General features: G+C 47.4%; 2 protein-coding genes across 3 annotated transcripts in view; one reads left to right on the top strand and one right to left on the bottom strand.

The window, feature by feature from the left end:
* Positions 1 to 4,477: 4,477 nt before the first annotated feature.
* Positions 4,478 to 15,809, bottom strand: LOC101006001 (cytochrome b-c1 complex subunit 6, mitochondrial). Of its 2 annotated transcripts, XM_003891812.5 has the most exons (5): positions 15,607 to 15,809; positions 12,273 to 12,299; positions 11,340 to 11,487; positions 11,068 to 11,229; positions 4,478 to 4,703 (listed from the first exon to the last, which is right to left on the bottom strand). In XM_003891812.5, the coding sequence occupies exons 3-5, from the start codon at positions 11,400 to 11,402 to the stop codon at positions 4,671 to 4,673; spliced, it is 258 nt and encodes an 85-aa protein (XP_003891861.3). In that variant the 5' UTR covers positions 11,403 to 11,487; positions 12,273 to 12,299; positions 15,607 to 15,809; the 3' UTR covers positions 4,478 to 4,670. The 2 variants fall into 2 exon arrangements, with proteins under 2 accessions (XP_003891861.3, XP_009205968.2); XM_009207704.4 differs by lacking the exon at positions 11,340 to 11,487 and having other exon boundaries at positions 15,607 to 15,787.
* Positions 15,805 to 27,291, top strand: part of LRRC41 (leucine rich repeat containing 41) — a 26,015-nt gene continuing 14,528 nt past the window's right edge. The window contains exons 1-3 of the mRNA XM_003891811.4: positions 15,805 to 16,303; positions 21,332 to 21,418; positions 22,378 to 22,448. Coding sequence (XP_003891860.1) covers positions 16,105 to 16,303; positions 21,332 to 21,418; positions 22,378 to 22,448 — 357 coding nt within the window. The 5' untranslated portion in view covers positions 15,805 to 16,104. The remainder of the gene's footprint in view (positions 16,304 to 21,331; positions 21,419 to 22,377; positions 22,449 to 27,291) is intronic.

Below are 27,291 nucleotides of genomic sequence, written 5' to 3'. Positions count from 1 at the left end.
CTGTAATCCCAGCTACTCAGGAGGCTGAGGCAGGAGAATTGCTTGAACCTGGGAGGTGGAGGTTGCAGTGAGCCGAGATCGCGCCACTGCAGTCTAGCCTGGGTGACAAGAGTGAGACTCCGTCTCAAACAACAAAAAAAGAAAATGTAAAAACCAGAACAAATGCTGTGGTGTTTAGGTATTGGTATGCACTAAAAAAAAAAAAAAAAGAAAAAGAAAAAAAACGGTCTCGCTCTATTGCCTAAGTTGGAGTGTAGTGGCACCATCATAGCTCACTGCAGCCTCGAACTGGGCTATAAGAGATCCTCCTGCCTCAGCTTCCCAGTAGCTAGGACTTACAGGTACATGCCACCATGCCCGGCTAATTTTTTAAAAAGGGAATGAGGGCCAGGTGTGGTGGTTCACTGCTGTAATCCCAGCACTTTGGGAGGCCAAGGCAGGTCGATCACTTAAGGTCAGGAGTTTGAGACCAGCCTAGCCAACATGATGTATCCCCATCTCTACTAAAAGTACAATAATTAGCACTGGGCATGGTGGCTCACACCTGTAATCCCAGCATTTTGGGAGGCCAAGGCAGACGGATCACTTGAGGCCAAGAGCTCAAGACCAGCCGGGCCAACATGGTGAAACCCTGTCTCTACTAAAAATACAAAAATTAGCCGGGTGCAGTGGCACATGCCTGTAACCCCAACTACTCAGGAGGCTGAAGCAGGAGAATCACTTGAACCTGGCAGACAGAGGCTGCAGTGAGCCAAGATTGTGCCATCGCACTCCAGCCTGGGTGACAGTGAATGAGACTCCATCTCTAAATAAATAAATAAACAAACAAACAAACAAAAATTAGCCAGCCTGTAGCCCTAGCTACTCAGGAGGCTGAAGCAGGAGAATCGCTTGAACCTGGGAGGCAGAGGCTGCAGTGAGCTGAGATTGTGCCACTGCACTCCAGCCTGGGTGACAGAACAAGACTCCGTCTCAAAAAGAATTGGAGTGTGTAGGGTTGTGGTGGAAGGGTATTGGAGTCTAAGCAAGATGAGAATAGGGCACCTGGAAAGGTGGTACTGGCAATGGGAGACTGGTTACATATAGGGAGGATTAATCCAATAGGTAAATATATTGCAGATTATGGGAGCTAGCAATCAGAGAATAGAGTTACAAATATGGAAAAGGTTTGGCTGGGTGCAGTGGCTCACGCCTGCAATCCCAGTTCTTTGGGAGGCAGAGGTGGGCAGATCACCTGAGGCCAGGAGTTCAAAACCAGCCTGGCCAACATGGCAAAACTAAATATACAAAACAAAACCAAAAACAAAAACAAAAAAACAGCCTGGCATGGTGGCATGTGCCTGTAGTCCCAGCTACTTGGGAGGCCGTGGCAGGAGAATCACATGAATCCAGGAGGCAGAGGTTGCAGTAAGCTGAGACAGCACCACTGCACTCCAGCCTGGGCAACAAAACAAGAATCCGTCTCAAAAAAAAAGGGCCGGGCGCGGTGGCTCAAGCCTGTAATCCCAGCACTTTGGGAGGCCGAGGCGGGTGGATCACGAGGTCAGGAGATCGAGACCACCCTGGCTAACATGGTGAAACCCCGTCTCTACTAAAAATACAAAAAAATAGCCGGGCGTGGTGGCGGGCGCCTGTAGTCCCAGCTACTCGGAGGCTGAGGCGGGAGAATGGCGTGAACCCGGGAGGTGGAGCTTGCAGTGAGCTGAGATCGCGCCACTGCACTCCAGCCTGGGCGACAGAGTGAGACTCCGTCTCAAAAAAAAAAAAAAAAAAAAAAAAGAAAGGGTAAAAACCAGAACAAACCCTGTAGTGTTTAGGTATTGGTATGCACTAAATAAATACAAATTTAGTAAATAAGTAGACATAGATGCCAGTATGTGTATATGTAAGGAATTCATATATTCCCTAGCTCTGCCCATGAAGAGATCTTCATTCCCTAGTTAAAGGAACCAGGGTTCCGTGGAGGAAGAGGTGATTCCAGGGCTGAGACAGGGAAAGTACAAGTTAAGTCTGGAACATTTCATTCCATAAAGAAAGAAGTGTGTCCCCATTTCAACAGGTGTAGCTAAAAGCAAACAAAAGGAAGTGCTCAAAGAATGATAGGGCATGTCAAAAGTACACAAAAACCACTAGCCAAATCTGGAATAATTTGAGCATCAAAATATATGATGATAGTACTGGATTATACCCCTTTGAATAAAAGGAATACATTATTTCATACAAACATAAATAAGTGAATTAGTTGAACGACTGGTGAAGAAGGGGATACTTGTTAATTATAAAAGGAAAAGTACACTGAAGAAGCCCACAGCGAAAGCTTAGATGATTCAACCTTCAACTCCTGGTTAAGCAATTCTCCACCTCAGCCTCACAGTGGCTGGGATGCAGTGCCTCGCCTGGCTAATTTTTTTTGTATTTTTAGTAGAGACAGGTTTCACCATGTTAGCCAGGCTGATCTCAAAACTCCTAATTGATCCACCCTCAGCCTCCCAAAGTGCTGGAGATTATAGGCGTGAGTCATAAAATTGACCAAACCCCTGTCTTTTAAAAAATAAATTTCTTTTTATTTTTTTAATTTTTATTTTTTTGAGATGGAGTCTCCTTCTGTCACCCAGACTGGAGTGCAATAGCACAATCTCAGCTTTCTGCAACCTCATCCTCCTGATTCAAGCCATTCTCATGCCTCAGCCTCCCGAGTAGCTGGGATACAGGCACCCACTACCAAGCCCACCGAATTTTAGAGAGAAGGTTTTGCCATGTTGGCCAGGCTGGTCTCAAACTCCTGACCTCACGTGATCCACCTGCCTCGCCTTGGCCTCCCAAAAGTGCTGGGATTACAGGTGTGTTCCACCTAAGCCTGGCTTGTTTTCTTTTGAGATGGAGTCTCACTCTGTTGCCCAGGCTGGAGTGCAGTGGCCTTAATCTCGGCTCACTGCAAGCTCCATGCCTCCGGGTTCCGCGCTGTTACAAGCCTGCCACCATGCCCAGCTAGTTTTTGTATTTTTTTAGTAGGGGCACTGCAGTTTCATCGTTAGCCAGGATGGTCTCGATCTCTGACCTCCTTGATCCCTAGCCTCTCGGCCTCCCAAGTGAAAAGTTTTTTTTTTATTGATGGAGTCTTCTGCGGCAGGGCTGGGACAGGCTCTTTCCACTGGGTTTAGAGGCAGTTCTCATTTTATAGTGCTCCAGGATTCAAGAGCATGGTGCCTGAACACTTTTGTATTTTAGCAGAAGCGGGGTTTCACCGTGTTGCCAGGCAGGTCTCGAACCCCTGAGCTCAGGCAATCTGCCCGCCTCGGCCTCCCAAAGTGCTAGGATTACAGGCATGAGCCACCACACCTGGCCAAGTTTCTTACATAATTTTTTTTTTTTTTAGAGGCCAGAGTCTCACTATGTTGCCCAGGCTGGTCGGGAGCTCCACAGCCTCAGAAGAAATCCTCCCTCAGCCTCCCAAAGTGCTAGGATTACAGCTGTGAGCCATCTCACCTGGCTTTTTCTCTTTTTAAAAAATGCAGGGTCTCCACTATGTGTCCCAGACGCAGTGATCATAGCTCAGTGTAACCCCTGAACTTTGGGCTTAAGGAATCCTTCTATCTTAGCCTCCCAAGTAGCTAGGACTACAGGAGAACACCATCACACCCAGCTACTTATTTTTGTAGAGACAGGATCTCACTATGTTGCCTAGGCTGGTCTTGAACTCCTGGCTTCAAGAGATCCTCTTGCCTCAGCCTCTGAAAGTGTTGGGATTACAGGTATAAGCCACTGTGCCAGGCACAGCCCTCATCAAGACATACATACTTGATAGGTGATGGGTACATCTAATGTGTTTAAAAATTGTAGTTCCGTGTGTGTGGTGGCTCATGCTACTCCAAGCTTCATAGTACTGGGAGGCTCAGGCAGGAGGACCTTGGGCCAGAGTTCTAAGACCAGCCAATTCTGAATGCCATCTAAAATAATAATTTCGGGGACAGAGTCTGGCTCATGCGCCCAGGCTGGAGATGCAGTGCCTCACTGCAAGCTCCGCCTCCTGGGTTCACGCCACTCTCCTGCCTCAGCCTCCTGAGTAGCTGGGACCACAGGCGACTGCCACCACGCCCAGCTAATTTTTTGTATTTTTTGAGCGAGGCGGAGGTGTTTCCTGTGTTAGCCAGGATGGTCTTGATCTCCTGGTGATCTCATGATCCTTCAACCTCAGCCTCCCAAAGTGCACAGGATTACAGAGCGTGAGGCCTTTGGCAACCTCACCCTGAATAACACAAGTGTAAGGTGAGTGATGCATGCTAGTCCTAGCTATGATGGCAGTGGAATCGCAGAGCCCAGGAGGTGGAGGCTGCAACCAGGCTATTTACCCACTGCATTCCAGCCTGGCCAACAAAGTAAGACCCTGTCCCCCTGCTCCCCACCCCCTCAAAAATAAAAGAAAATTTCAAATTAAAAAAAAAAATTCTCAATTTATAAAAAAAGGACAGGGTGCAGGTTTGCAGATCACAGAACTTTTATTAAGATGGAATCACTAAATTTACATAAAGCTACCAGCCTAAGCCAAAATCCATGAGGTTCATGTGAACTTTACAGTTACACAAATAAGAGAAACAAATGGTATATCCAAAACCATAAGGAAATATTCTGATGCCCAGAAGATGAAGGCTGGGGTGAATAAGTCCACACATTTATTTCAAGTTGTTAAAGAGTTTGTGGGCCACCTAGATAGGGGAAAGAAAAGGAGGTAATCAATTGGCAGCTTTAATGCTCCGTGGCTTACAGGTCCTTCTGAGACACAGGCTCTACCCTCTTCTCACAACTCCCTTCTCTCACATATACACTTGCTGGGGTCCTAGTGAACTCCCTACTTGTTTCATCTTTTATTCTTCCTTTAGAATTTAGATCTTATACATGTCATTTCCTGTAAGCCTTCTCTCAATAAGCCCCTATCCACACACAAAATCTGTCCTACTTACAGGCTTCCTGCCTCCCCATCAGTGATATTAACATTACATATTAATTCAACACATATTCACAGGACATCTTCTATATGCCAGGTAGTGTTCTAAGTGCTGAGTGAGTTATAACTGTAACAAGACACATCTGTCACTTAAGAAACTTACAGGGTAATGAGTTAAAATGAACACATAAATAAGGTAACCTCTGATAATGGGAAATGCTAGGAGGAGGAAGAAAATATAAATGGGAAGTAGGAGGCGGGAGGGTTCAGTTAATAATGCACAGAAAGTGCCACCTGTGAGACTTACCAAAGTTTAGCACTTGTTCTACTTCTGTTTCCTGTGCTGGCTCATAAACTCAGTGAATGAAGGAACTATGTCTATCTTACTCCCAGATCCTAAACCAGTGCTTGGCTCATAAATACATGTAAATGTTTTTAGAATGACCACACACTGGGAGGGGGGAAATCAATAGGAGGGGATATTAATTAAGGGAACAGATCATGACTTGCTTATTTTGAACATTTCATATAAATCGTATCATATGATATTTTTCACTTTGTGACTGGCTTTTTTCCCTTAGCATTTAGCATGTTTGCAAAGTTTATCCATATTGTAGCATGTTCAGTACTTAATTTCTTTCGTTAAAAATTGTGGTAAGGCCGGGGCGGTGGCTCAAGCCTGTAATCCCAGCACTTTGGGAGGCGAGGCCAGGCGGATCCGCGAGGTGGAGATGAAGCCATCCTGGCTAACATGGTGAAACCCTGTCTCTACTAAAAATACAAAACTAGCGAGGCTGAGGTGGGCTGAGAGCCTGCAGTCCCAGCTACCAGGGAGGCTGAGGCAGGAGAATGGCGTGAACCCGGAAGATTGGAGCTTGCATTGAGCTGAGATCCGGCCACTGCACTCCAACCTGGGCTGGAGCAGGCGAGACTCCGTCTCAAAAAAAAAAAAAAAAGAATTTTGGGAAAAAAAAAATAACATAAAATTTACCACTTTAGTAATTTTTTCCTTTTTCTACTTTAATCTTTTTTTTTTTTTTTTTTGAGGCAGAGTCTTGCTCTGTCCCCCAGGCTGGAGTGCAGTGGTACAATCTTGGCTCACTGCAACCTCTGCCTCCCAGGTTCAAGCGATTCTCCTGCCTCAGACTCCTGAGTAGCTGGCATTACAGGCGTGTGCCACCACTCAGCTAAATTTCTGTATTTTTAGTAGACACAAGGTTTCACCATGTTGTCCCAGGTGGTCTCAAACTCCTGACCTCAAGTGATGTGCCGGCCTTGGCCTCCCAAAGTGTGGGGATTGCAGGTGTGAGCCACTGTACACGGCCCCACTTTAATCATTTTTAACTGTACATTTCTGTGGCAGTTAAGTGCATTCCCATTGTTCTACAACCATACAGTCTCCTACAATCTCTAGAACTTCCAATCTTGGGAACTTTTTCATCTTACTAAATCAAAACTATATCCATTAAACAGTAACTCTCCACTTCCTTTCTCCCCTCAGCTCCTGATTACTACCATTCTACTTTGTCTCTATGAATGTGACTACTATTCTAGGTACCTCACAGAAGTGGAACGATACAATGTTTGTCCTCCCTGACACTTAGTATAATGTCTCCAAGGTTCATCAATGTTGCAACATGTGTCAGAGTTTCCCTTCTTTTTTTTTTTTGAGACTTTTTTTTTGAGTTTTGCTCTTGTTGCCCAAGGTGGTGTGCAATGGCGCAACTTTGGCTCACTGCAGCCTCCGCCTCCTGGGTTCAAGCAATTCTCCTGTTTCAGCCTCCCGAGTAGCTGGGATTACAGATGCATATACCACCAAGCCCAGCTAATTTTTGTGTTTTTAGTAGAGACGGGGTTTCATCATATTGGTCAGGCTGGTCTCGAACTCCTGACCTCAGGTGATCTACTGTCTTGGCCTCCCAAAGTGTTAGGATTAAAGATGAGAGTCACTGTGCCCGGCCTATGTCTTTCTTTATATCTCTTTCCCCTACTTACTGGTTTCTTTTTTCTTTTTTGAGACAAGGTTTGTTGCCCAAACTGGAGTATAGTGATACAATCATAGCTCACTGCAGCCTCAACCTCCCAGGCTCAAGCAATCCTCTCACCTCAGCCTCATGAGTAACTGGGTCCACAGACGTGTGCCACCATGCCCTGCTCATTTTTTTTTTTTTTTTTTTAAGAGATGGGCCCTCCCTATGTTGCCCAGACTGGTCTCAAAGTCCTGTGCTCAACTGATCCTCCGCCTTGGCCTCCCAAAGTACTGGGATTACATGTGTGAACCATTGCACCTGGCCCAGTTTCTTATTTTAAATTTCTCTTTAAATAACACCCAAATTGGCCAAAAGAAAAAATTTAATAAGAGCACCATCTTTTGGTATATTTTATATACAGAATTGCATATTACCTTAAATTCTTAACAAACCTAAATTTTGGTGAAAATCCAGGAATCAAGAAATCCTGCCCCAGTTTTGTTTTTTTTGGTTTGCTTTTTTTTTTTTTTTTTTTTTGAGACAGAGTTTTGCTCTATCACCCAGGCTGGAGTGTAATGGCGTGATCTCAGCTCGCTACAACCTCCGCCTCCTAGGTTCAAGCAATTCTCCTGCCTCAGCCTCCTGAGCAGCTGGGATTACAGGTGCCCACCACCACACCCAGCTAATTTTTATATTTTTTAGTAGAGACAGGATTTCGCCATGTTATCCAGGCTGGTCTTGAACTCCTGACAGCAGGTGATCCACCTGCCTCAGCCTCCCAAAGTGCTGGGATTACAGGCGTGAGCTGCTGTGCCCAGCCCCTTCTTTTTTTTTTGAGACGGAGTCTCGCTTTGTCACCTAGGCTGGAGTGCAGTGGCACGATCTCGGCTCACTGCAAGCTCTGCCTCCTGGGTTCACACCATTCTCCTACCTCAGCCTCCCAAGTAGCTAGGACTATAGGCATCTGCCACTACACCTGGCTAAATTTGTTGTATTTTTAGTAGAGACAGGGTTTTACCGTGTTAGCCAGGATGGTCTTGATCTCCTGACCTGATGATCCGCCCACCTCGGGCTCCCAAGGTGTTGGGATTACAAGCATGAGCCACCGCGCCAAGCCCCCTTCTATTTTAAGGCTGCATAATATCCCATTGTATATACAGAGCACATTTTAAAAAAACCTTTTCATCCATGGAGGGACACTTGGGTTGTTTCTACCTTTTGGCTATTGTGAATATGAATATGGAAATATCTGTTTAAGCCTACTCTCAATACTACTGGGTATATACCTAGAAGTGAAATTGCTAGATCATATAGTACATAATTCTATGTTTAATTTTTTGAGAAAAGAACTTGATTTTTCTTTTTGAGACAGGGTCTCATTCTGTCACCCAGGCTGGAGTGCAGTGGCGTGATCATGGCTCACTGAAGCCTTGACTTCCCCAGGCTCAGGTGATCCTCCCACCTCAGCCTCCCAAGTCGCTAGGACTACAGGTGTGAGCCAGCATGCCCGGTTATCTTTTTATATATATATTTTTTGTAGAGACAGGGTTTTACCATGTTGCCCAGGGCTGGTCTCAAACTCCTGGGCTCAGGTGATCCACCTGCATGAGCTCCCAAAGTTCTGGGATTACAGGCATGAGCCACCGTGTCCGGCCTAGCTGACGGACATTTATGGTTTTTCCACTTTTTGGGTAGTATAAACAATGCTTCTATGAACATTTGTGTACAGGTGTTTATGTGAACATATGTTTTCATTTCTCTTGGGTATATATCTTCGAGTGGAATTGCTGTGTCATACATTAACTGTATGCTTAGCCTTTTGAAGAAGTGCCAGATGTTTTCCACAGTGGCTGTACCAATTTACACCTTTACTGACAGCATATGAGGTTTCCAACTTTTCCACATCCTCTTCAACACTTGTTATCTTTTTTATTATAGCCATCCTAGTGGGCAGTGGGTATAAAGTGTTATGGTAGTATCCCTGATGGTTAATGATGTTGAATATCTTTTCATATGTTTATGGGACATCCAATTAGTTTTAATAGAAGCAACCACATCAAACTTTGCTTACGTATAATTTATGTAAAATACCTTACTGTGTTATATGTAAGAGTCAAGCAGAAGTTTACTTTTATCACTTTGGATTTTTTAAAAATAGAGACAGGGTTCCCCTACGTTGCCCAGGCTAGTCTTGAACTCCTGGGGTCAAGGGATCCTCCTGCCTTGGCCTTCCAAAAGTGCTAGGATCATAAGCGTCAGCCACCATGCCCTGCCTGATAAGTTTACTTTTAAAAAACAACCCCTTGAGGCCAGGTGTGGTATCTCACACCTGTAATCCCAACACTTTGGGAAGCTGAGATGAGTGGCACATGTGAACCCAGGAGTTCTAGACCAACCTGGGCAATACAGCAAAACCCCATCGCTACAAAAAGTACAAAAATTACCTAGGCATGGGCCAGGTGCGGTGGCTCACGCCTGTAATCTCAGCACTTTGGGAGGCTGAGGCAGGTGGATCACGGGGGTCAGGAGTTCGAGACCAGCCTGGCCAACATGGTGAAACCCTGTCTCTACTAAAAATACAAACAAACAAACAAACAAAAAATTAGCTGGGTGTGGTGGCGTGCATCTTTAATCCCAGTTACTCGGGAGGCTGAAGCAGGAGAATCACTTGAACCTGGGAGGTAGAGGTTGCAGTCAGCTGAGACTGCACCACTGCACTCCAGCCTGGGCGACAAAGTGAGAATCAGTCTCAAATTAAAAAAAAAAAAAAAAAAAAAAATTACCAAGGCATGGTAGCATGTGCCTATAGTCCTGGCAACTCGGGGGCTAAGGCAGAATAATTGCTTGAACCAGGAGGTAGAGGCTGTACTGAGCTATGATCGTGCCACTGCACTCCAGCCTGGGTGACAGAGCAAGACCTTATCTCAAAAAAACAAAAAAAAAGAAAGGCTGGGTGCTGTGGATCATGGGATCAGGAGATTGAGACCATCCTGGCTAACGCCGTGAAACCCTGTCTCTACTAAAAATACAAAAAAAAAAAATTAGCTGGGCATGGTGGCGGGCGCCTGTGGTCGCAGCTACTTGGGAGGCTAAGGCAACAGAATGGTGTGAACCCGGGAGGTGGAGCTTGCAGTGAGCCGAGGTCGTGCCACTGCACTCCAGCCTGGGCAGCAGAGCCAGACTGCGCCTCCAAAAAAAAAAAAAAAAAGCAACCTTTTGGACCAACTACTATATATTAGACACATTTGAGGATACAAATTATTATTATTATTTTTTGGTACAACCTCGGCTCACTGCAAGCTCCACCTCCCAGGTTCACGCCATTCTCCCGCCTCAGCCTCCCAAGTAGCTGGGACTACAGGCGCCCGCCACCACGCCTGGCTAATTTTTTGTATTTTAAGTAGAGATGGGGTTTCACCATTCACAGGATGGTCTCGATCTCCTGACTTCGTGATCCACCCGCCTCGGCCTCCCAAAGTGCTGGGATTACAGGTGTGAGCCACCACGCCTGGCCAATACAAATTATTTTTAAAGAACAGTCTGTTATTGAAGAGTACAAAATCCAGCTTCCCCACTGTTTAGCAGTGCATGTTGGGATGTTTATTTTTTTTCTTTGAGCCTCAGTTTCTATCTGTGAAATGGGATAATGATACCTATCTCCAGTGGAAGTAGTAAGGATTAGGCAAGATTATTTACAGGCCAGGCACAATGGCTCATGCCTATAATCCCAGCACTTTGGAGGGCCGAAATGGGAGGATCACTTGAGCCCAGGAGTTTGAGACCAGCCTGGGCAACATAACAAGGCCCCATCACTAGAAAAAATTAAAAAATAAAAAATTAGCCTCTCATAATGGCATGCACCTGTAGTCCCAGCTACTTGGGAGGCCAAGGCAGGATCACTTAGGCCCAGGAGTTCAAGGTTGGCACTGAGTTATGATCATGCCACTGTACTTCAGTCTGGGCAACATAGTGAGACCCTGTCTCAAAAAAATAAAATAGGTTATTTACATAAAATGCTCAGCACTGTACATCACATATATTGGGCCCAGAGTAAATACTCACTGATGGGTCTTCCCCTAGCATGGAAAGATTGTCAGCACCAAGTTTTCCCTGACCATTGCAACCTTTCCCCTTCCTGACTTCAGACGGACTTACGCAATGGTCCCTTGCATGCAAGAAGTCGAAGAGCTCCTCCGTGCAATCCTCTTGTGTACGTGATCGAGAGGATACACGCTCATCACAGAGCTCTAGCCGCTCCCGGGCCTTTACACATTTCTCCAACTGCTCGCATTGCTCTCTCACTGTTGTTAGGGGATCCTGATGTAGAAATAGAAAAACAACAAAATGGGGATTTTTAGCGGAGACCCACCAAACACATATGCTTTGATTAACACAACCACCAAACCAAGGTGCTGCCTCTGAATTACCGTGCAGAAGGCCAGCTGGCAGAGCCACACTGCCGCCAGAAATGGCAGAATGCGGTCTCCCATTCAATTCTGATGCTAAGTAGTAGGGAAAAGTTTCACATTCCTGCCTTCCAAGGTTGCCAGTATGCACTGAAAGCCTCAGTCCTATCTGAAAAACAAGGTGGTAAAGGAAACCTGGCCAAACTTGAAATAGATCTATAGGAGGCCTTACTTGTTAACATGGCATTTTGGAATATGTCACATCTGAAATTTCAAATCCCTTTGTCTCAGAACCAGGCCTATGCACCCCAGCTGCCCAGCTAGAAAGGCAATGCTAACATAGAGAAGGACTATCTAACAAAGGTTCCCTCAGAGTTCTTTTTTTTTTTTTAAGATGGAATTTCGCTTTTGTTGCCCAGGCTGGAGTGCAATGGCACGATCTCGGCTCACCGCAACCTTCGCCTCCTGGGTTCAAGCAATTCTCTTGCCTCAGCCTCTCGAGTAGCTGGGATTACAGGCATGTGCCACCATGCCCAGCTAATTTTGTATCTTTAGTAGAGACGGGGTTTCTCCACATTGTTCAGGTTTGGTCTTGAACTCCCGACCTCAGGCAATCCGCCTGCCTCGGCCTCCCAAAGTGCTGGGATTACAGGCATGAGCCACAATGCCTGGCCCAAAGTTCTTTATTAAACCACAAATAGCAGATGATTGAGTGCCAGGCCCTCAAGATGCCATCTGCTCCCTGACCACAACTGAAGAAGCCTCAAACCCAGAATAGACTTAGCTTCCAAGGCTCACACCCCAAACACTCCAATGCACGGGAAGTATCAAAGCTTATTCCACCCCCATTATCTACAAGGTATCAAGTAAAGACTCCTTAAAATGCCCTTAGAGTTTCATGAGGCTCAAACCCTGCTTTTACTGAGATGTTTCCAAACCTGAGACAGTTCTTACCACTAATTCCTCCTCTTCCTCTTCCTCCTACAAAAGGAAAACAAAATTAATGTTAGCAGCAATTTTATGACATATTTATTCCTGATCATACTGATGTAATTACTGAAGATAGACATTGACACTGCTATTTTTTTTTTTTTTTTGAGATGGAGTCTCGCTGTGTCGCCGACACTGCTATTAATGATGTTATTTTGTTTTCTGTGTTCTATGATGTTTTTACATTTTAGAGGCCTTGCTAATCCTGGAGCTAATCCTGCTCTTCCAGGGCTAGCTAATTTTTAGACAGCAAACTTGCCTGCGAGCATACCTTTCATATGCAACCTAACTATCCAAAGCGCTTGTAGCCAACTGCCTCCTTTATCTTTTGTTTTGTTTAAGAGACAGGGTCTTGCTCTGTCACCCAGGCTGTAGTGCAGTGGTGCCATCATAGCTCACTGCAGCCACAAACTCCTGGGCTCAAGTGATCCTCCTGCCTCAGCCTTTTAAGTAGTTAGGACTATAAGCACACACCACATGCCCGGCTAACTTAAACATTTTTTTTTAGTAGAGACAGGGTCTCATTATGTTGCCTAGGCTGCTCTCAAACTCTTGGGCTCAATCAATCCTCCTACCTCGGCCTCCCAAAGTGGTGGGATTATAGGCATTAGCCACTCGGCCTGGCCCTGCCTCCTTTATCTAAGTTTCATACACTAAGCTCCTGTTTCCCCTTCTCTAAATCACCCCAGGGACAAATATAGGACAACTAGGAACCAGCCCTATAAGCCAGAGCCCAACGAAATTATTCAAACCATCCAATCCTAAATTTGAGCAAGTGTACCTACCCTGCCCACCAATTCCTTCCCATAGAAACCAAGGTGCTGAGCCATGCTTCCTTCCCCTCACACTTTCTGCCTCCTGACTAGCTCGGACACTTCCCCATACAGCCCTGCATTTTTTTGTGTGGTATATCCCTCTTTCGGGAACTTTAAGTAATAATAAACTCTTCTTTCAAAGGCAGTTGACTGCAGGTCTGTCACCTTACCATACTTGGTTAAAAGGAATCCCAGGTTCATTTCAAGACAGAGATACCATCTCACTTTCATTAACAAGAACCTAAGTGTGCTTAATACTCTCCAGTTTACAAAGCACCTTCATATCTAATATGATTTAATTAATCACAACAGTCCCTTAAGGAAGTAATCCCAGTTTAGAGATAATAAACAGTAATTAGACATCTTCTGATACAGATTCAAGCTGCCAGATGTTCACATGGGGCCTACACAATCTAAAATATTTATCCCAGTATTGCTACAAATAGCTAAATTTAGTCCTTACATCCCAAACCAAGTTAGGAGGAAAACCCATTGTTTTCTAGACTATGAAAAAAAAAAAAAAAAAAAAAAATTATGGGTTCCTCATAGAATACCCTAGTTTATTTTATTATTATTATTATTTTTTGAGACAGAGTCTTGCTCTGTCACCCAGGCTGCAGTGGCACGATCTCGGCTCATTGCAAGCTCTGCCTCTCCGGTTCACGCCATTCTCCCACCTCAGCCTCCCAAGTAGCTGGGACTACAGGCACCCGCCACCACGCCCGGCTAATTTTTTGTATTTTTGGTAGAGACGGGGTTTCACCGTGTTAGCCAGGATGGTCTGGATCTCCTGATCTCGTGATCCGCCTGCCTTGGCCTCCCAAAGTGCTGGATTACAGGCCTGAGCCACCGCGCCCGGCCAGAATACCCTAGCTTAAAACTGACTGCTTATTTACTTTCTTTTCTCATCTACTGCAGCGGTGGATCCTGCTGACCTTTCTGCCTTTCTAAGGCAGGCTCCATTTCTTTCTTTCTTTTCTTTCCTTTTTTTTGAGACAGGGTCTCACCTGGGTTGCCTGACTGGAGTGCAGTGACACAATCACGGCTCACTGCAGCCTGGACTTCCCGGGCTCAAACTCCTGAGCAGTTGAGACCACAGGCGTTCACCACCATGCCTGGCTAATTTTTGTATTTTTTGTAGAGACGGGGTTTGACCACGTTGCCCAGGCTGGTCCAACTCCTGAACTCACGCAACGCGCCTGCCTCGGCTGTCCTCCCAAAGTGCTGGGATTACAGGCATGAGCCACTGTGCCCGGCCTCAGGCTCTATTTCTTTTTAGAAATAATAAGACGAGAAAAATTAAGGGATAAATAAGTCTCCAATTATTCTGAACCCACAGCCCAGAACGGCTGCCCCGAAGTGACCAGAAAACAGGCAGGAAATGAGATTAGAAACAACTAGTGGCTGTGTCGCATAATGGGTAAGAGTCCCGGTTCTAGAATCGCGCTGCTTGGCTGCAGTTCCTGGCTGCACCAGTATGTTAGCTGTGTGACCTTAGAAAAGATATTTAACCTCTACGCTTGTTTCCTCATCTGTAAAAATGGCACTAATAGTACCTAACACTTACTTCATAGGAATAATGTGTAGATGAAATGAATTAGGGCCGGGCGCGGTGGCTCACGCCTGTAATCCCAGGACTTTGGGAGGCCGAGGTGGGCGGTTCACGAGGTCAGGAGCTCGAGACCAGTCTGGCCAACCTGGTGAAACCCCCGTCTCTACTAAAAACACAAAAATTAGCCGGGCGTGGTGGTGGGCACCTGTAGTCCCAGCTACCCAGCTACTTGGGAGGCTGAGGCAGGAGAATCGCCTGAACCAGGGAGGCGGAGGTTGCAGCGAGCCGAGATCGCGCCACTGCACTCCAGCCTGGGCGACAAAGCGAGACTCCATCTCAAAAAAGAAAAAAGAAATTAATTAGTGCATGTAAAGCACTTGGAATAGCAAGCAGTCCATAAATACTTATCATAGCAGCACTCTTTCCCTAGGAAAGAGCTCCCTCTTCCATCACAGAATAACATCGTACATTTCTTCACTGTCCCCAAAGACACACACCTTCCTCAAAGAAAAGGAAATCACAAGGCCACGTCTTCCGAACCTCCCCAATAGATATGGTAGGGATTCCTAACCTGAGCTGGGGCAAGGTGGTCTGTTTGCTCCCCAAACCTGTGAAACGCGGGTTTCAGAATATCTGACTGACTGCAAACATAGGTCATATTTTTACAAGACTTTAGTCCACAAAACATTTTCGCTCTCAAACCTTCACTACATTCACAGAATGGAGAAGCCGAGGCCCAGAGAAAAACTAGTCATCTATCTGTCCAAAGTCACCGGACGAATTCTGGGGAAAGGTCGAGGGAACTAGAGCTCCCGACCCTGCAAATCCTAGAGGGTAAACTGGGGGCTAAGAGGGCCCCGTGCGTGTTTTGGCGGGCTAGGTTTTGGGCTTCAGGACAGAGAAAAGGGTCGAGTGGATCGCCTTGCCTTACCTCCTCAGGATCTCCGGACTCGGTAAGCATCTTTCGCTCGTCCTCCAGTCCCATGTCTGGCTACGGTTCTAGATTCAACAAGAGCAGCAACAGCGGCACCTAATCCACTTCAGGATCAAGAAGGACTTGTAAGGGTCACTCAGCGGAAATCCGGCGATCTGGCCGGAAGTGCGGCATACTCATCGTGGTCGCGAACACATGCTCAGATTGGCATGTACTACCGGCCACAGGCAGGGGCTAGGGGTAGCTGATGTTTGCACCTGAGGAGACTTTGCTAAGAAACATCCCCTTAGTCCCACCAGACCCTAGTATAATTGATCTAGGAGTTCATCTAAAATAGTAGCTCCTAAGAGACTTGGAAAGTATGCTAATTTATTCGAAATTCCTTTAGCATAATTCACATTCTTCCCCATATCGATTATGGAGCCGTCCTAACTGCTGACCTTTTCAAGATGGCGGTCTGCGGGCGACACTCTCGGGCTCGCGCACCTCCCCAAGATGGCGGCGCCCGAGGCCTGGCGCGCCCGGAGTTGCTGGTTCTGTGAGGTAGCGGCGGCAACGACCATGGAGGCCACGTCCCGGGAGGCGGCGCCAGCGAAGAGCTCGGCCTCGGGCCCCAACGCTCCCCCCGCCCTGTTCGAGCTGTGCGGGCGGGCGGTGAGCGCCCATATGGGGGTTCTGGAGAGCGGGGTGTGGGGTAAGTCGCGGGGTGAGGGGCTACCTCTGGCTAAGAGCAGGGGGCGGCCCAGCGGCCGGGGGGCGCGGGGGGCGAGGCCGGGAGGCCCGGGGCAAGGCCCAGCCTGGGGCACTGAAAGCCAGATCGTAGGATCGGAGCATGAATTTTGTGACTGACAGGGCTGGACAGAGTAAAGACGGAGACCTAATGGGCAGGCTGACCCGCACCGCGGCCTGGCTCGGGGGCGCGGGGGGCGAGGCCAGGAGGCCCGGTCTGGAGCGAAGGAGGCTGGGCCCGGGCGACTGAGGCTGGACTGGCGGGCCGGAGCTGTGGGCCGCGAACTGACACTCGGCTGGGCCGGGCAGGGGAGTCTCGGATGTCGAACCGGTGGGCAGTGATGGCCCGGCTGCTCTGGGGCAGGGGCCGAGGTTAGGAGGCCCGGCCTAAGGCCAGGAGGCCAGGCCCGGGGCCACCGAACCTGACTGATGGAACGGGACCCCCAGTATCTGCCTGACACGCCACAGGGGTCGAGACTCGGGAGGCCAATCCGATGGGCGGAGGGGAGGACAGCGGATTTGAGAGCGAGGGAATGGGGCAGGGGGAGAGGCCGAAAGGCTCGGGGCGCCGCGGCCTGTCTGACGGCCCAGGGCTGACGGGAGCGAACCGACAACCGGGGTCTCGGGTGCCAAACTGACTGAGCGACCGAGCGACCCGCAGGACAGGGAGCGCCGGAGGCCACTCGGATCGGCTCGAGCGGCGAGGAGGGGCCGGAGAGCGAGTGGAGGGGGCCCCGGAGCGGCTTAAACAAGCGAGGGAGGCTCGAATGATGGACAGGCGGGAAGGGACAAGGAGGCCCCAAGCGGGGCGACGGTCCAGGGATCCCGGACTGCCGGGCTGCCGTGGCAGGGGGCGCGGCGCCGCCAAGAGGCCTTGGGCTGAATGGGAGTGAACGGGGGCCTCAGGCCTGAGGGCGGCCGGGACCAAAGGCCCGGGCCTGGGTGGAGGGCGGCCTGGGGCGCCGGGATGAACGGCCAGGGAGGGCGAACCGGCCAGTTGGGCTGGGAGGCGGGGCTGTGGGTTGGGGACCGCCGGCCACAGCCTGGCCACTGACGAAGGAAACGGGTCCGCGACGTGGGGCTAGTGAAAGAGGGAAAGCGAGGCTCTGCCAAGCAGGCCTGGCCGCGCTGGGGATAGGGGAGGCCTCGGGCCTGCGAGGCTGCTGGTGTGAGGGTGGGGTCCGGAGGCCGGGGCTGGAGTTGGGCGAGGAGGTGGCAGGCCCGGCCGAGGCCTGCCGGGGAGGGTGGCAGGAGAACAGGCCCCGGGCCTGGAGGCGGCGCGGGGGAGGTTCCACCAGGAGGCCTTGCGGGTGGCCGTGGCGTCTTTGCAGGAGGAAGGCCCTGGTCAGGACAGGAGTGAGGACTTTGAGGACTCGAGGTTGCAGGGCGGGGGGTTTGAGTTATGCCATGAGGAGGGGGTGTGGGGAAAAGGCCCTGGAGTTTGGGGGCGCTGCAGCTCCTGGATAAGCTGGAGGGTGGTCGGGGAGGGCCTTGGCTGTGGGAGTGGAGCCCAGTACGATGAGGCCTGAGTGTCCTGCATAGTGGTGGTGGAAGAGGCTGTTAGAAGTTGGGCCTGTGTGCGGAGGGGACACTGGAGGCTCCAGGCCAGCCAGAGGCTGAGAAGACAAGGGGCAGGCCCACCCATGGCGAACATGAGGAAAGTCTCCGTTCTGAGCTGAGCAGGGAGCTCAGAAAAGTCCTAGGGCATGGGGAAGAAGGCAGACAGGGTCTGGCTTGTCTGCCTGGAGCTTCTGGGATGCTAAGACTGGCTAAAAAGGAAGATGACTGGGTGTGGAGGCCCAGGTTGGGAAGCAGCAGCATTAAAGGTGCAGGCTAGAAAGCAGCCAGGAAAATCCCGGCTTAAGAAGAATGGAGAAAGGAAGAGAGGAGTTTGTGGGTAACAGGGGATGAGAATTCCTGTGGCTGTGAGAAGGGATGGCTAACTAGAGGAGAGCAGGTTGGAGGGGCTCTGAGGAACTTCTTCCCCTGTTGCTTCTTCCCCCCCAAAAAATTGACAGTTTACTGAATCTCCATTTCCCCTTCTCCCTCCCCCATCACTGCTGTACATACCACCATCCCATTACTGGCTGAGCCCCCAGCGAGGTTGAGAGGAGACAGGGGAGGAAGAGCTCCTGTGGGCCTAGACCAGAAAAAGCTGAATCAAGTGAGGCCTTTTAGGAGAATAGCCAAGGAAGAGGCCTGCTAAGCATTACTATTTTGGAGGAAGGTCTCAGTGTGGGCTAACAGCCAGGAAAGTCTTCCTGGAGGTAGTGAACTAGCATCGCTTTGTGTAAGGAGTTGGGGCAGCAGAGGTATAGAGGCAGCAGGAAAGGGTACAATGAGGAAACTTAAGTAGAATAAGGTATATTATACCTTGAATACCAGGATGTGGAGTTTGGACTTTATCATGAATGCAGCAGAGAGACCTCCAAGGGTTTCGAAGAGGGTAATATCATCACCAAGAGCAGGATGAAGAGGGACTGGATAGAGACTGAAGCGAAGGAGAGCAGTTAAGCTGTTGTAATAGACCAGATGAAAGGTGATGTGGACTACATTCGTGTGTAAAAGCATAGGGAATTAACACTTTCATTCAGCAGGTACATTGAGGACATACAATGTACAAAGAATTATACTAGATTCTTGATGTCAAGATTCAGTTATTCTCTAAATAAAAATAAAAAGAGACCCTGGGGCGGAAGTTTTGGTATACTCCAAGATCTTAGACTTGTTCTTTTTCTTTGAGATGGGGTCTCTCTGTCACCCAGGCTGGAGTGCAGTGGCATGATACCAGCTCACTGCCACCTCTATCTTCTGGGCTCAAGCAATTCTCCCACCTCAGCCTCCCAAGAAGCTGGGACCACAGGTGTGCTCCATAACACCCGGCTAATTTTCTCTGTATTTTTGGTAGAGACAGGGGTTTCCCATGTTGCCCAGGCTGGTCTCAAACTCCTGGGCTTAAGCAATGTCCCCCACCTCGACCTCCAAAGATTACAGGGATTACAGGTGTGAGTTTGACTTGTTCTTGATTGGACAGAGATGCCACTGACAGGATAAAAATAACAACCAACATTTAGTGAGCTTATTATGGCTGGGCATTATTTTAAACAGATTATAAGCATGATCTTCCCAGCAATGGCATGAGTTAATTACTGTTATCTCCATTTTATTTTATTTTTGAGACAGAGTCTTGCTCTGTCGCCCAGGCTGAAGTGCAATGGCGCCATCTCAGCTCACTGCAATCTCTACCTCCTGAGTTCAAGCGATTCTTGTGCCTCAGCCTCCCACGTAGCTGGGATTACAGGCTTGCATCATTACACCTGGCTAATTTTTGTATTTTCAGTAGAGACGGGGTTTCACCATGTTGGTCAGGCTGGTATCAAACTCCTGACCTCAAGTGATCTGCCCGCCTTGGCCTCCCAAAGTGCTGGGATTACAGGTGTGAGCCATTGCATTCCACCTATTTTTTATTTTTTGAGGCAGGGTCTTGCTCTGTCACCCAGGCTGGAGTGCAGTGGTCTAAGCACAGCTCGCTGCAGCCTCGACCTCCTGGGCTCCAGCCATCCTCCCACCTTAGCTTCCCAAGTAGCTGTGACCACAGGTGCACACCATCACACTCTGCTAATTTTTAATTTGTTTTGAGATGGGTTCTCACTCTATCACTTGGGCTCAAGTACAGTGGTGTAAGCATAGCTCACTGTAGCCTCGAACTCCCGAACTTAAGCGATCCTCTTGTCTTAGACTCCCAAAGTGCTGGGATTACAGGTGTGAGCCACTGTGTGTGGCCTCCATTTTTTTCCAGTTGAAGAAACAAAGGCTTAAAGAGGCTTAAATAATTTGTCCAAGGATTCACATTTAACTAAATAGTTAGGATTTCACCCAGATTTTTCCTACTCTAGAGGCCAAACCCTTTAGACACTATACTATAACGGCTCTTAGAACTAGAGAAGTTGGCAAGAGCAGGTTGTTTTTAAGATATATTGACTTTTGGCCGGGTGCAGTGGCTCACGCCTGTAATCCCAACACTTTGGGAGGCCGAGGCAGGTGGGTCACAAGGTCAGGAGATCGAGACCATCCTGGCTAACACAGTGAAACCCCGTCTCTACTAAAAATACAAAAAATCAGCCGGGTGTGGTGGTGCGCACCTGTAGTCCCAGCTACCCAGGAGGCTGAGGCGGAAGAATGGCATGAACCCGGGAGGCGGAGCTTGCAGTGAGCCGAGATCGCGCCACTGCAGCCTGGGAGACAAAGCGAGACTCCATCTCAAAAAAAAAAAAAAAAAAAGATATATTGACTTTAGAGACATGAATTGTTTCTCTTCTTCATAGGAAAGTACTAATTCAGGATATAATATAGCAGTAGCCCAAAGGATGGTAGTGGTTAATCTGGAAGAATGGGAAGGGAATTCAGGAAAGACTTAATAAAGGGCATGTGATACTTGAAAGATGAGTAGTTGATATACTGAAAGTGGCAATGACATTCCTATTAGAACAGCATGACAAAGGACATTCCTGTTGGAAAGAACAGCATGACAAAGGTACAGGGGCAGAAAGCAGCATGTTAGGTAAACGAAAAAGTAGTTAAGTGTGGCTGAAATGTAGGAGGCAAAGCAGGGAGCTGATACTAGCAGGGCAGATTATGAAAAACCTTTTATCACACATATTCAGTAGGTCCTTTTCAATGCCAAATGGTTCATTTTGCTTGGGCAGAAGTGAACTGACCAGCTCCTAAAAAGCATGTCAAGCTCATTTAGCATGTCAGCTTGTTTTGTGGGATGATCTCACCCTGGCCCCTGAAATTCCAGCTTCCAACTGAGTGGCTGAAGATAAGTGGACTAGAGTTTGGAACAGATCTAGATTAGCTTCTAGAGGCTCCATTTGTCAAGTGAGAAGTCTACCCTTCCATTTTCCTTTCCAGTAGAATAAATAATGCTTGGAACCCTCTTGAGTGGGAGGGGGAGGGGAGGAAAAGTAAACTTTTGTTTTGATTTTTGTAGCCCTCCCAGGCCCAATACTTCAAAGCATCCTACCTCTGCTCAATATATATTACTTGGAGAGGATTGAGGAAACTGCCCTCAAGAAAGGTGAGTATCTTTCTGTCTCTTTCTCAGTCAATGATTATGAGCAAGGCACCATAATGTTCTTCAGGTAAATATTACACCTGATACCTGCTAGAACTTCATGCTTTTTTTTTTTTTTTTTTAATATGGAGTCTTGCTCTGTTGCCCAGGGTGGAGTGCAGTGGTGCAATCTTGGCTCATGGCAAGCTCCGCCTCCCGGGTTCACACCATTCTCCTGCCTCAGTAGTAGTAGCTGGGACTACAGGCGCCTACCACCACGCCCGGCTAATTTTTTTTGTATTTTTAGTAGGGACGGAGTTTCAATGTGTTAGCCAGGACGGTCTCAATCTTCTGACCTTGTGATCCACCTGCCTTGGCCTCCCAAAGTGTTGGGATTACAGGCTTGAGCCACTGCACCTGGCCTTAGAACTTCATGCTTTTCAAAAAGTACCTGCACACCTATTTTTCTTCCTCATTCCTCAGTGTCCTGTGAAACACAAAGCCAAGTATATGATCTTTATTATACTGATAAAAGTGAGACACAGGCACACCACAATTAATAGCAAAGCCAGAACAACCCAGATCTTCCGAATCTTAGTTTCTCTATTTTACCAAGCTTCCTCCCCTCATTAGACACATCTGTTAACAGCTAACATTGAACCCTAATGTGTCAAGCACTGTCCTAGGCACTTTACCTAGAAAAATTCATTTACTCTAATCCTTTCAACAACCCTATAAAATAGCTGTTATTAACATTTTACAGATGAGGAAACTGAACCACAGAGAAATTAAGTAACTTGCTCAAAGTCACATAGCTGGAGTGTAGTTTGCTGATATTCACACCCAGGCAATCTGTCTTTAGAGCCAGTGTTCTTAATCACTCTGCCGTATTGCTCCTGTGAACCCGGAGGACAACATTAAAGGTTGATGTACTTTACTTATGGTGGCCAGCAAGCAGCCAAGTGTGATATTTCTCCTTACAGGCCTCTCCACTCAGGCCATCTGGCGCCGACTCTGGGATGAACTGATGAAGACACGGCCTTCCAGTTTGGAAGTAAGTTATCAGGTAGAACACTAGCCTGATTTTGCATGGTAAAAGCAGGAATAGCACACAAACACAAGCTGGGTACTGGTAAAGTGCAGAGGCAGTGATGGAATGGATGTGGGAGGAGGGCTCTGATGGCTTGTCACAAGGTTTTGGTCCATTTGGCATTTGTCACTGAATTGCTTGCTCACCATATTTGCAGGGGACACAAAACAGGGAAAGTTAGTGATCACAATGGATGGCAGAGCCAGGATTCCTAGAGTTCTTGATGCAGTGGTCAAATCTAACAAAATGAAATTTAATAGAATACACCAATACTTCAATGAGTTTTAAAAGTTCCAATTGCATGGCCTCAGGATGTGGGATAAAGTAGTCTGCTTAGTAACAGCTTGTATAAAAAAGATTAAGGGAGTTTAGTCAACAATATGTTGAAGCCACTCATAATGACTATACCTTGAGCTGTGTGAACTAGTGTAAATATAGTATAGGCTGAAGGACAAGGTGGACAACAGTCCTGCCTAGCTCTGCAATGGTCAGGCTACCCATGGAGTATGGAGAAAGAAGTCAAAGCCACATTATGTGAGTCAGATTGGGAAGACTGGAGATGTTTTTCCTGAAAAAGAGAATACTTGGGAAACATGACCCATCTTGAAATATATGAATGGCTGTCACATGAAGGAGGGATTAATAGACTTGTTCTGGATGGAAGCTAATGGAAGATACATTTTTGCTAACCTGAAGTTTATGTAAAGCTTAAACCCTGAGCTTATGAAACAAGCTAATTCTAGAGGTAATAAACTTCCCATCACTAAGTTCAAATAGAGTCTGGATAACTCCTTGACACACGGGTGTTCTGCAGGGGATTCAGCATTGTAAAAGGGGTTGCACAAGATGACTTTTAGGGCTCCTTTTAGCCCTGGGATTCTATTATTCACTGATACAGATATAAATCACTGGAGCTCTCATTTAAGCAGAGCTTCTTTTACTCCCCCATAACTAGGTGATGGGGTAGATTTAATTCAATAAACATTTACTGAAACTTAACCAGGTACCAGATCTTGGAAGAAGAGATGCAGCCTCTAATCTTTAAGACCTACAAGTTGTTTTGTTTTGTTTGAGACAGAGTTTCGCTCTTGTCGCCCAGGCTGGAGTGCAATGGCTCAATGCAACCTCTGCCTCCCGGGTTCAAGCAATTCTCCTGGCTTAGCCTCTTGAGTAGCTGGGATTACAGGCATGCGCCACCACACCCAGCTAATTTTTTTGTATTTTTAATAGAGACAGGGTTTTTCCATGTTGGTCAGCTGATCTCGAACTCCTGACCTCAGGTGATCTGCCCGCCTTGGCCTCCAAAAGTGCTGGGATTACAGGCATGAGCCACTGTTCCCGGCAAGGACCTACCAGTTTAATAGGGAAATCTACAAATAGATCACATATGATAGGATAAGTGGTGTAACAGAGGATAGTAAGGAGGTTGAGAGAGAACAAGAAAGTCTCTTCTAGGAAGTAGTATTTGAACTGGGCCTTCTATGGTGAATGAGGCCAAATAACAGGTGGAAAAAAAGCTAATGTCAGGAATTGGAGATTTAATTTCTGGGGATGCACTGGGTTCAGTAACATTGAGCCCCATCTCCTTCAGCTTATTCACTTCCAAATCTGGACTGCAACCCTTGAAGTTCAGAATGAGGACACCAGGCCTTATGAGGAAGAGAAGCAGACTCAAGAATATTAGAAAACAGTAACTGCTTTTTGCTATCTTTAAGGAAACATCAGATTCACTTTGTTCCAGTATTTCACAAGCAGTATAGTTGACCAGCAGGTGATAAAGATTATATTTTTCTCTTGGAGAAAGCTTTCTGGAAAAGAATGTTTATTATCCTGTCTTCTTGGCTCAAAGCATTTCAGAGCATTTAGAGGCCCCAGGCTTGGTGGCCCAACAGTCAGTTAGACAGAGGTCCTAACTTGGAGCATATCTATTCCAGAGGGTGTCTTCCGCTTCCCACTTTTGCATGACAATAGCCTTCAGCTCATAAGTCACAAACACTTATTCAGTGCCTGCTCAGTTCCATGTATTATGCTAGGTTCCAGGGATACAATCAATGGTGAGCAAGATAGATATAGATATAGAATGCTTATAAAGCAATAATATTTCAAACTGTGTAGTACTGGAGTATATAAAGAGATCTGTGAGGTCAGGCATGGTGGCTCACACCTGTAATCTTAGCACTTTGGGAGGCTGAGGCAGGTGGATTGCTTGAACCCAGGAGCTCAAGGCCAGCCTGGGCAACATGGCAAGACCTCATCTCTACTAAAAATACAAAGAATTGGCTGGGCATGGTGGTGCATGCCTGTAGTCCCAGATACTCGGGAGGCTAAGGTAGGAGGATCACTTGAGCCTGGGAAGTCAAGGCTGCAGTGAGCCAAGATCACACCACTGTACTCCAGCCTGGGCAACAGGAGAGAGACCCTGTCTCAAAAAACTAACAAACAAAAAAAGAGGTCTGCATAATAGAATAGATACTCTGGAGAAAAAGCAATGAATAAATTAAGATTTACACAATAAATTATTCTCTAGCAATTGGTTAGCCATTTGGAAAAAGTTAAGTTAGAGCCTCACTTTATAGTATACTTTAATGACTTCAGTATAAAGAATAGGCACAGTGGCTCACGCCTATAATCCCAGCACTTTAAGAGGCCAAGGCAGGTGGATCATGAGGTCAGGAGTTCAAGACCAGCCTGGCCAAAATGGTGAAACCCCATCTCTACTGAAAATACAAAAATTAGCTGGGAATGGTGGCATGTGCCTTTAGTCCCAGCTACTCAAGAGGCTGAGGCAGGAGAATTGCTTGAACCCAGGAGGCGGAGGTTGCAGTGAGCCAAGATCGCACCACTGCACTTCAGCCTGGGCGACAGAGCAAGACTCCGACTCAAAAAAAAAAAAAAAAGATTTCGTTGTAAAAAGTAAAAGCTCAAGAGTTGGGTACAGTGGCTCACATTTGTAATCCCAGCTACGGCAGAGGCTGAGGTGAGAGGAACAGCTTGAGCCTAGGAGTTGCAGGCATGTGATCATGCCACTACACTCCAGCCTGGGTGACAGCACGAAACCATGCCTCTTAAAAAAAAAAAAAAAAAGGCCAGGCGCAGTGGCTCACACCTGTAATCCCAGCACTTTGGGAGGCTGAGGTGGGTGGATCGCTTGAGCTCACAAGTTTGGGACCAACCTGGGCAACGTGGAGAAACCCCGTCTCAACAAAAAAATAGAAAAATTATCCTGGTGTGGTAGTGTGCACCTGTAGTCCCAGCTACTCAGGAGGCTGAGGTGGGAGGGAGCCCAGGAGGCAGAGGATGCAGTGAGCTGAGATCACACCATCGCACTCCAGCCTGGGCAATAGAGCCAGACCTTGACTCAAAACAAAAACAACAAAAAATCAGTTTCAACACCAAAGAAGAGAAAAAAATAAAAATTTAAAAAATAAAAATAATAAAACCAACAGGCCAGGTGTGGTGGCTCACACCTGTAATCCCAGCACTTTGGGAGGCCGAGGTGGGCAGATCACTTGAGGTCAGGAGTTGAGACCAGCCTGGCCAACATGGTGAAACCCCATCTCTACTAAAAATACAAAACTTAGGCCGAGCACCGTGGCTTATACCTGTAATCCCAGTACTTTGGGAGGCCAAGGTGAGCAGGTCACTTGAGGGTCAGGAGTTGAGACGAGCCTGGCCCACATGGTGAAACCCTGTCTCTACTGAAAATCAGGTGTGGTGGTGCATGCCTGTAATCCCAGCTACTCTGGGATTACTACTTGGGGGGCTGAGGCAGTAGATTGCTTGAACCCAGGTGGCAGAGGTTGTAATGAGCTGAGATTTTACCACTGCACTCCAGCCTGGGTGACACAGTGAGACTCTGACTCAAAAAAATAAAGATAAAAAATAAAAATACAAAAATTAGCTGGGCGCAGTGGTGCATACCTGTAATCTAAACTCCTTGGGAGGCTGAGGCATGAGAATCACTTGAACCCAGGAGGCAGAGGTTGCAGTGAGACTAGATTGCTCCATTGCACTCCAGCCTGGGTGACAGAGTGAGACTCTGTCTCCAAAAATAATAAAACCAATAAACAAAAAAAAAGTAAAAGCAAAATCAGGCTGGGTGTGATGGCTCACACCTGCAATCCCAGAAAAACTTTGGGAGGCCAAGGTGGTCAGATCGCTTGAGTCCAGGAGTTCAAGAACAGCCTGGGCAACATGACAAAACCTTGTTTCTACAAAAAATACAAAAGTTAGCTGGGTGTGCTGGTGTACGCCTCTAGTCCCAGCTATTCGGGAGGCTGAGGCAGGAGGATCAACTGAGCGTCAGAGGTCGGTCAAGGCTGCAGTGAGCAATGATCATGACACTGCACTCCAGTGTCATAACCCTGTCTCAAAAAAAAAAAAAAGAGCACAACTAAAAATAAAAAAATAAAAGTGACCATCCTAATCTCAGGATAGAGAGAGTACTAATTTTGTTTTGTTTTGTTTTGAGATGAAGTCTCGCTCTATTGCCAGGCTGGAGTGCAGTGGTGTGATCTCAGCTCACTGCAACCTCTGCCTCCTGGGTTCAAGTTATTCTCCTGCCTCAGCCTCCCTAGTAGTAGCTGGGACTACAGGTACGCGCCACCACACCCAGCTAGTTTTTGCATTTTTAGTAGAGACGAGGTTTCACCACGTTGGCCAGGATGGTCTCCATCTCTTGACCTCGTGATCCACCCGCCTCGGCCTCCCAAAGTGCTGGGATTACAGGCGTGAGCCACCGTGCGCCAAGAGTGCTAATTATTAAATGTACAGAACCAAGAAAGAAAATACAGACATATTTAACCAC

The sequence above is a fragment of the Papio anubis genome, chromosome 1 (assembly GCF_008728515.1).
Source record: "Papio anubis isolate 15944 chromosome 1, Panubis1.0, whole genome shotgun sequence".
NCBI lineage: Eukaryota > Metazoa > Chordata > Mammalia > Primates > Cercopithecidae > Papio > Papio anubis.
This window is presented reverse-complemented; position numbering and strand designations above follow the sequence as displayed.

Bases quoted from the DNA above. Each gene is read 5' to 3' on its own strand.
- LOC101006001 (XM_009207704.4), bottom strand. From the start codon at position 15,660: ATGGGACTGGAGGACGAGCGAAAGATGCTTACCGAGTCCGGAGATCCT. The intron at 11,230-12,272 runs GTAAGAACTGTC...TTTCTACATCAG, and splicing joins AGGAAGAGGAGGAATTAGTG to GATCCCCTAACAACAGTGAG. The intron at 4,704-11,067 runs GTAAGTCCGTCT...TCCCCTATCTAG, and splicing joins TGCATGCAAGGGACCATTGC to GTGGCCCACAAACTCTTTAA.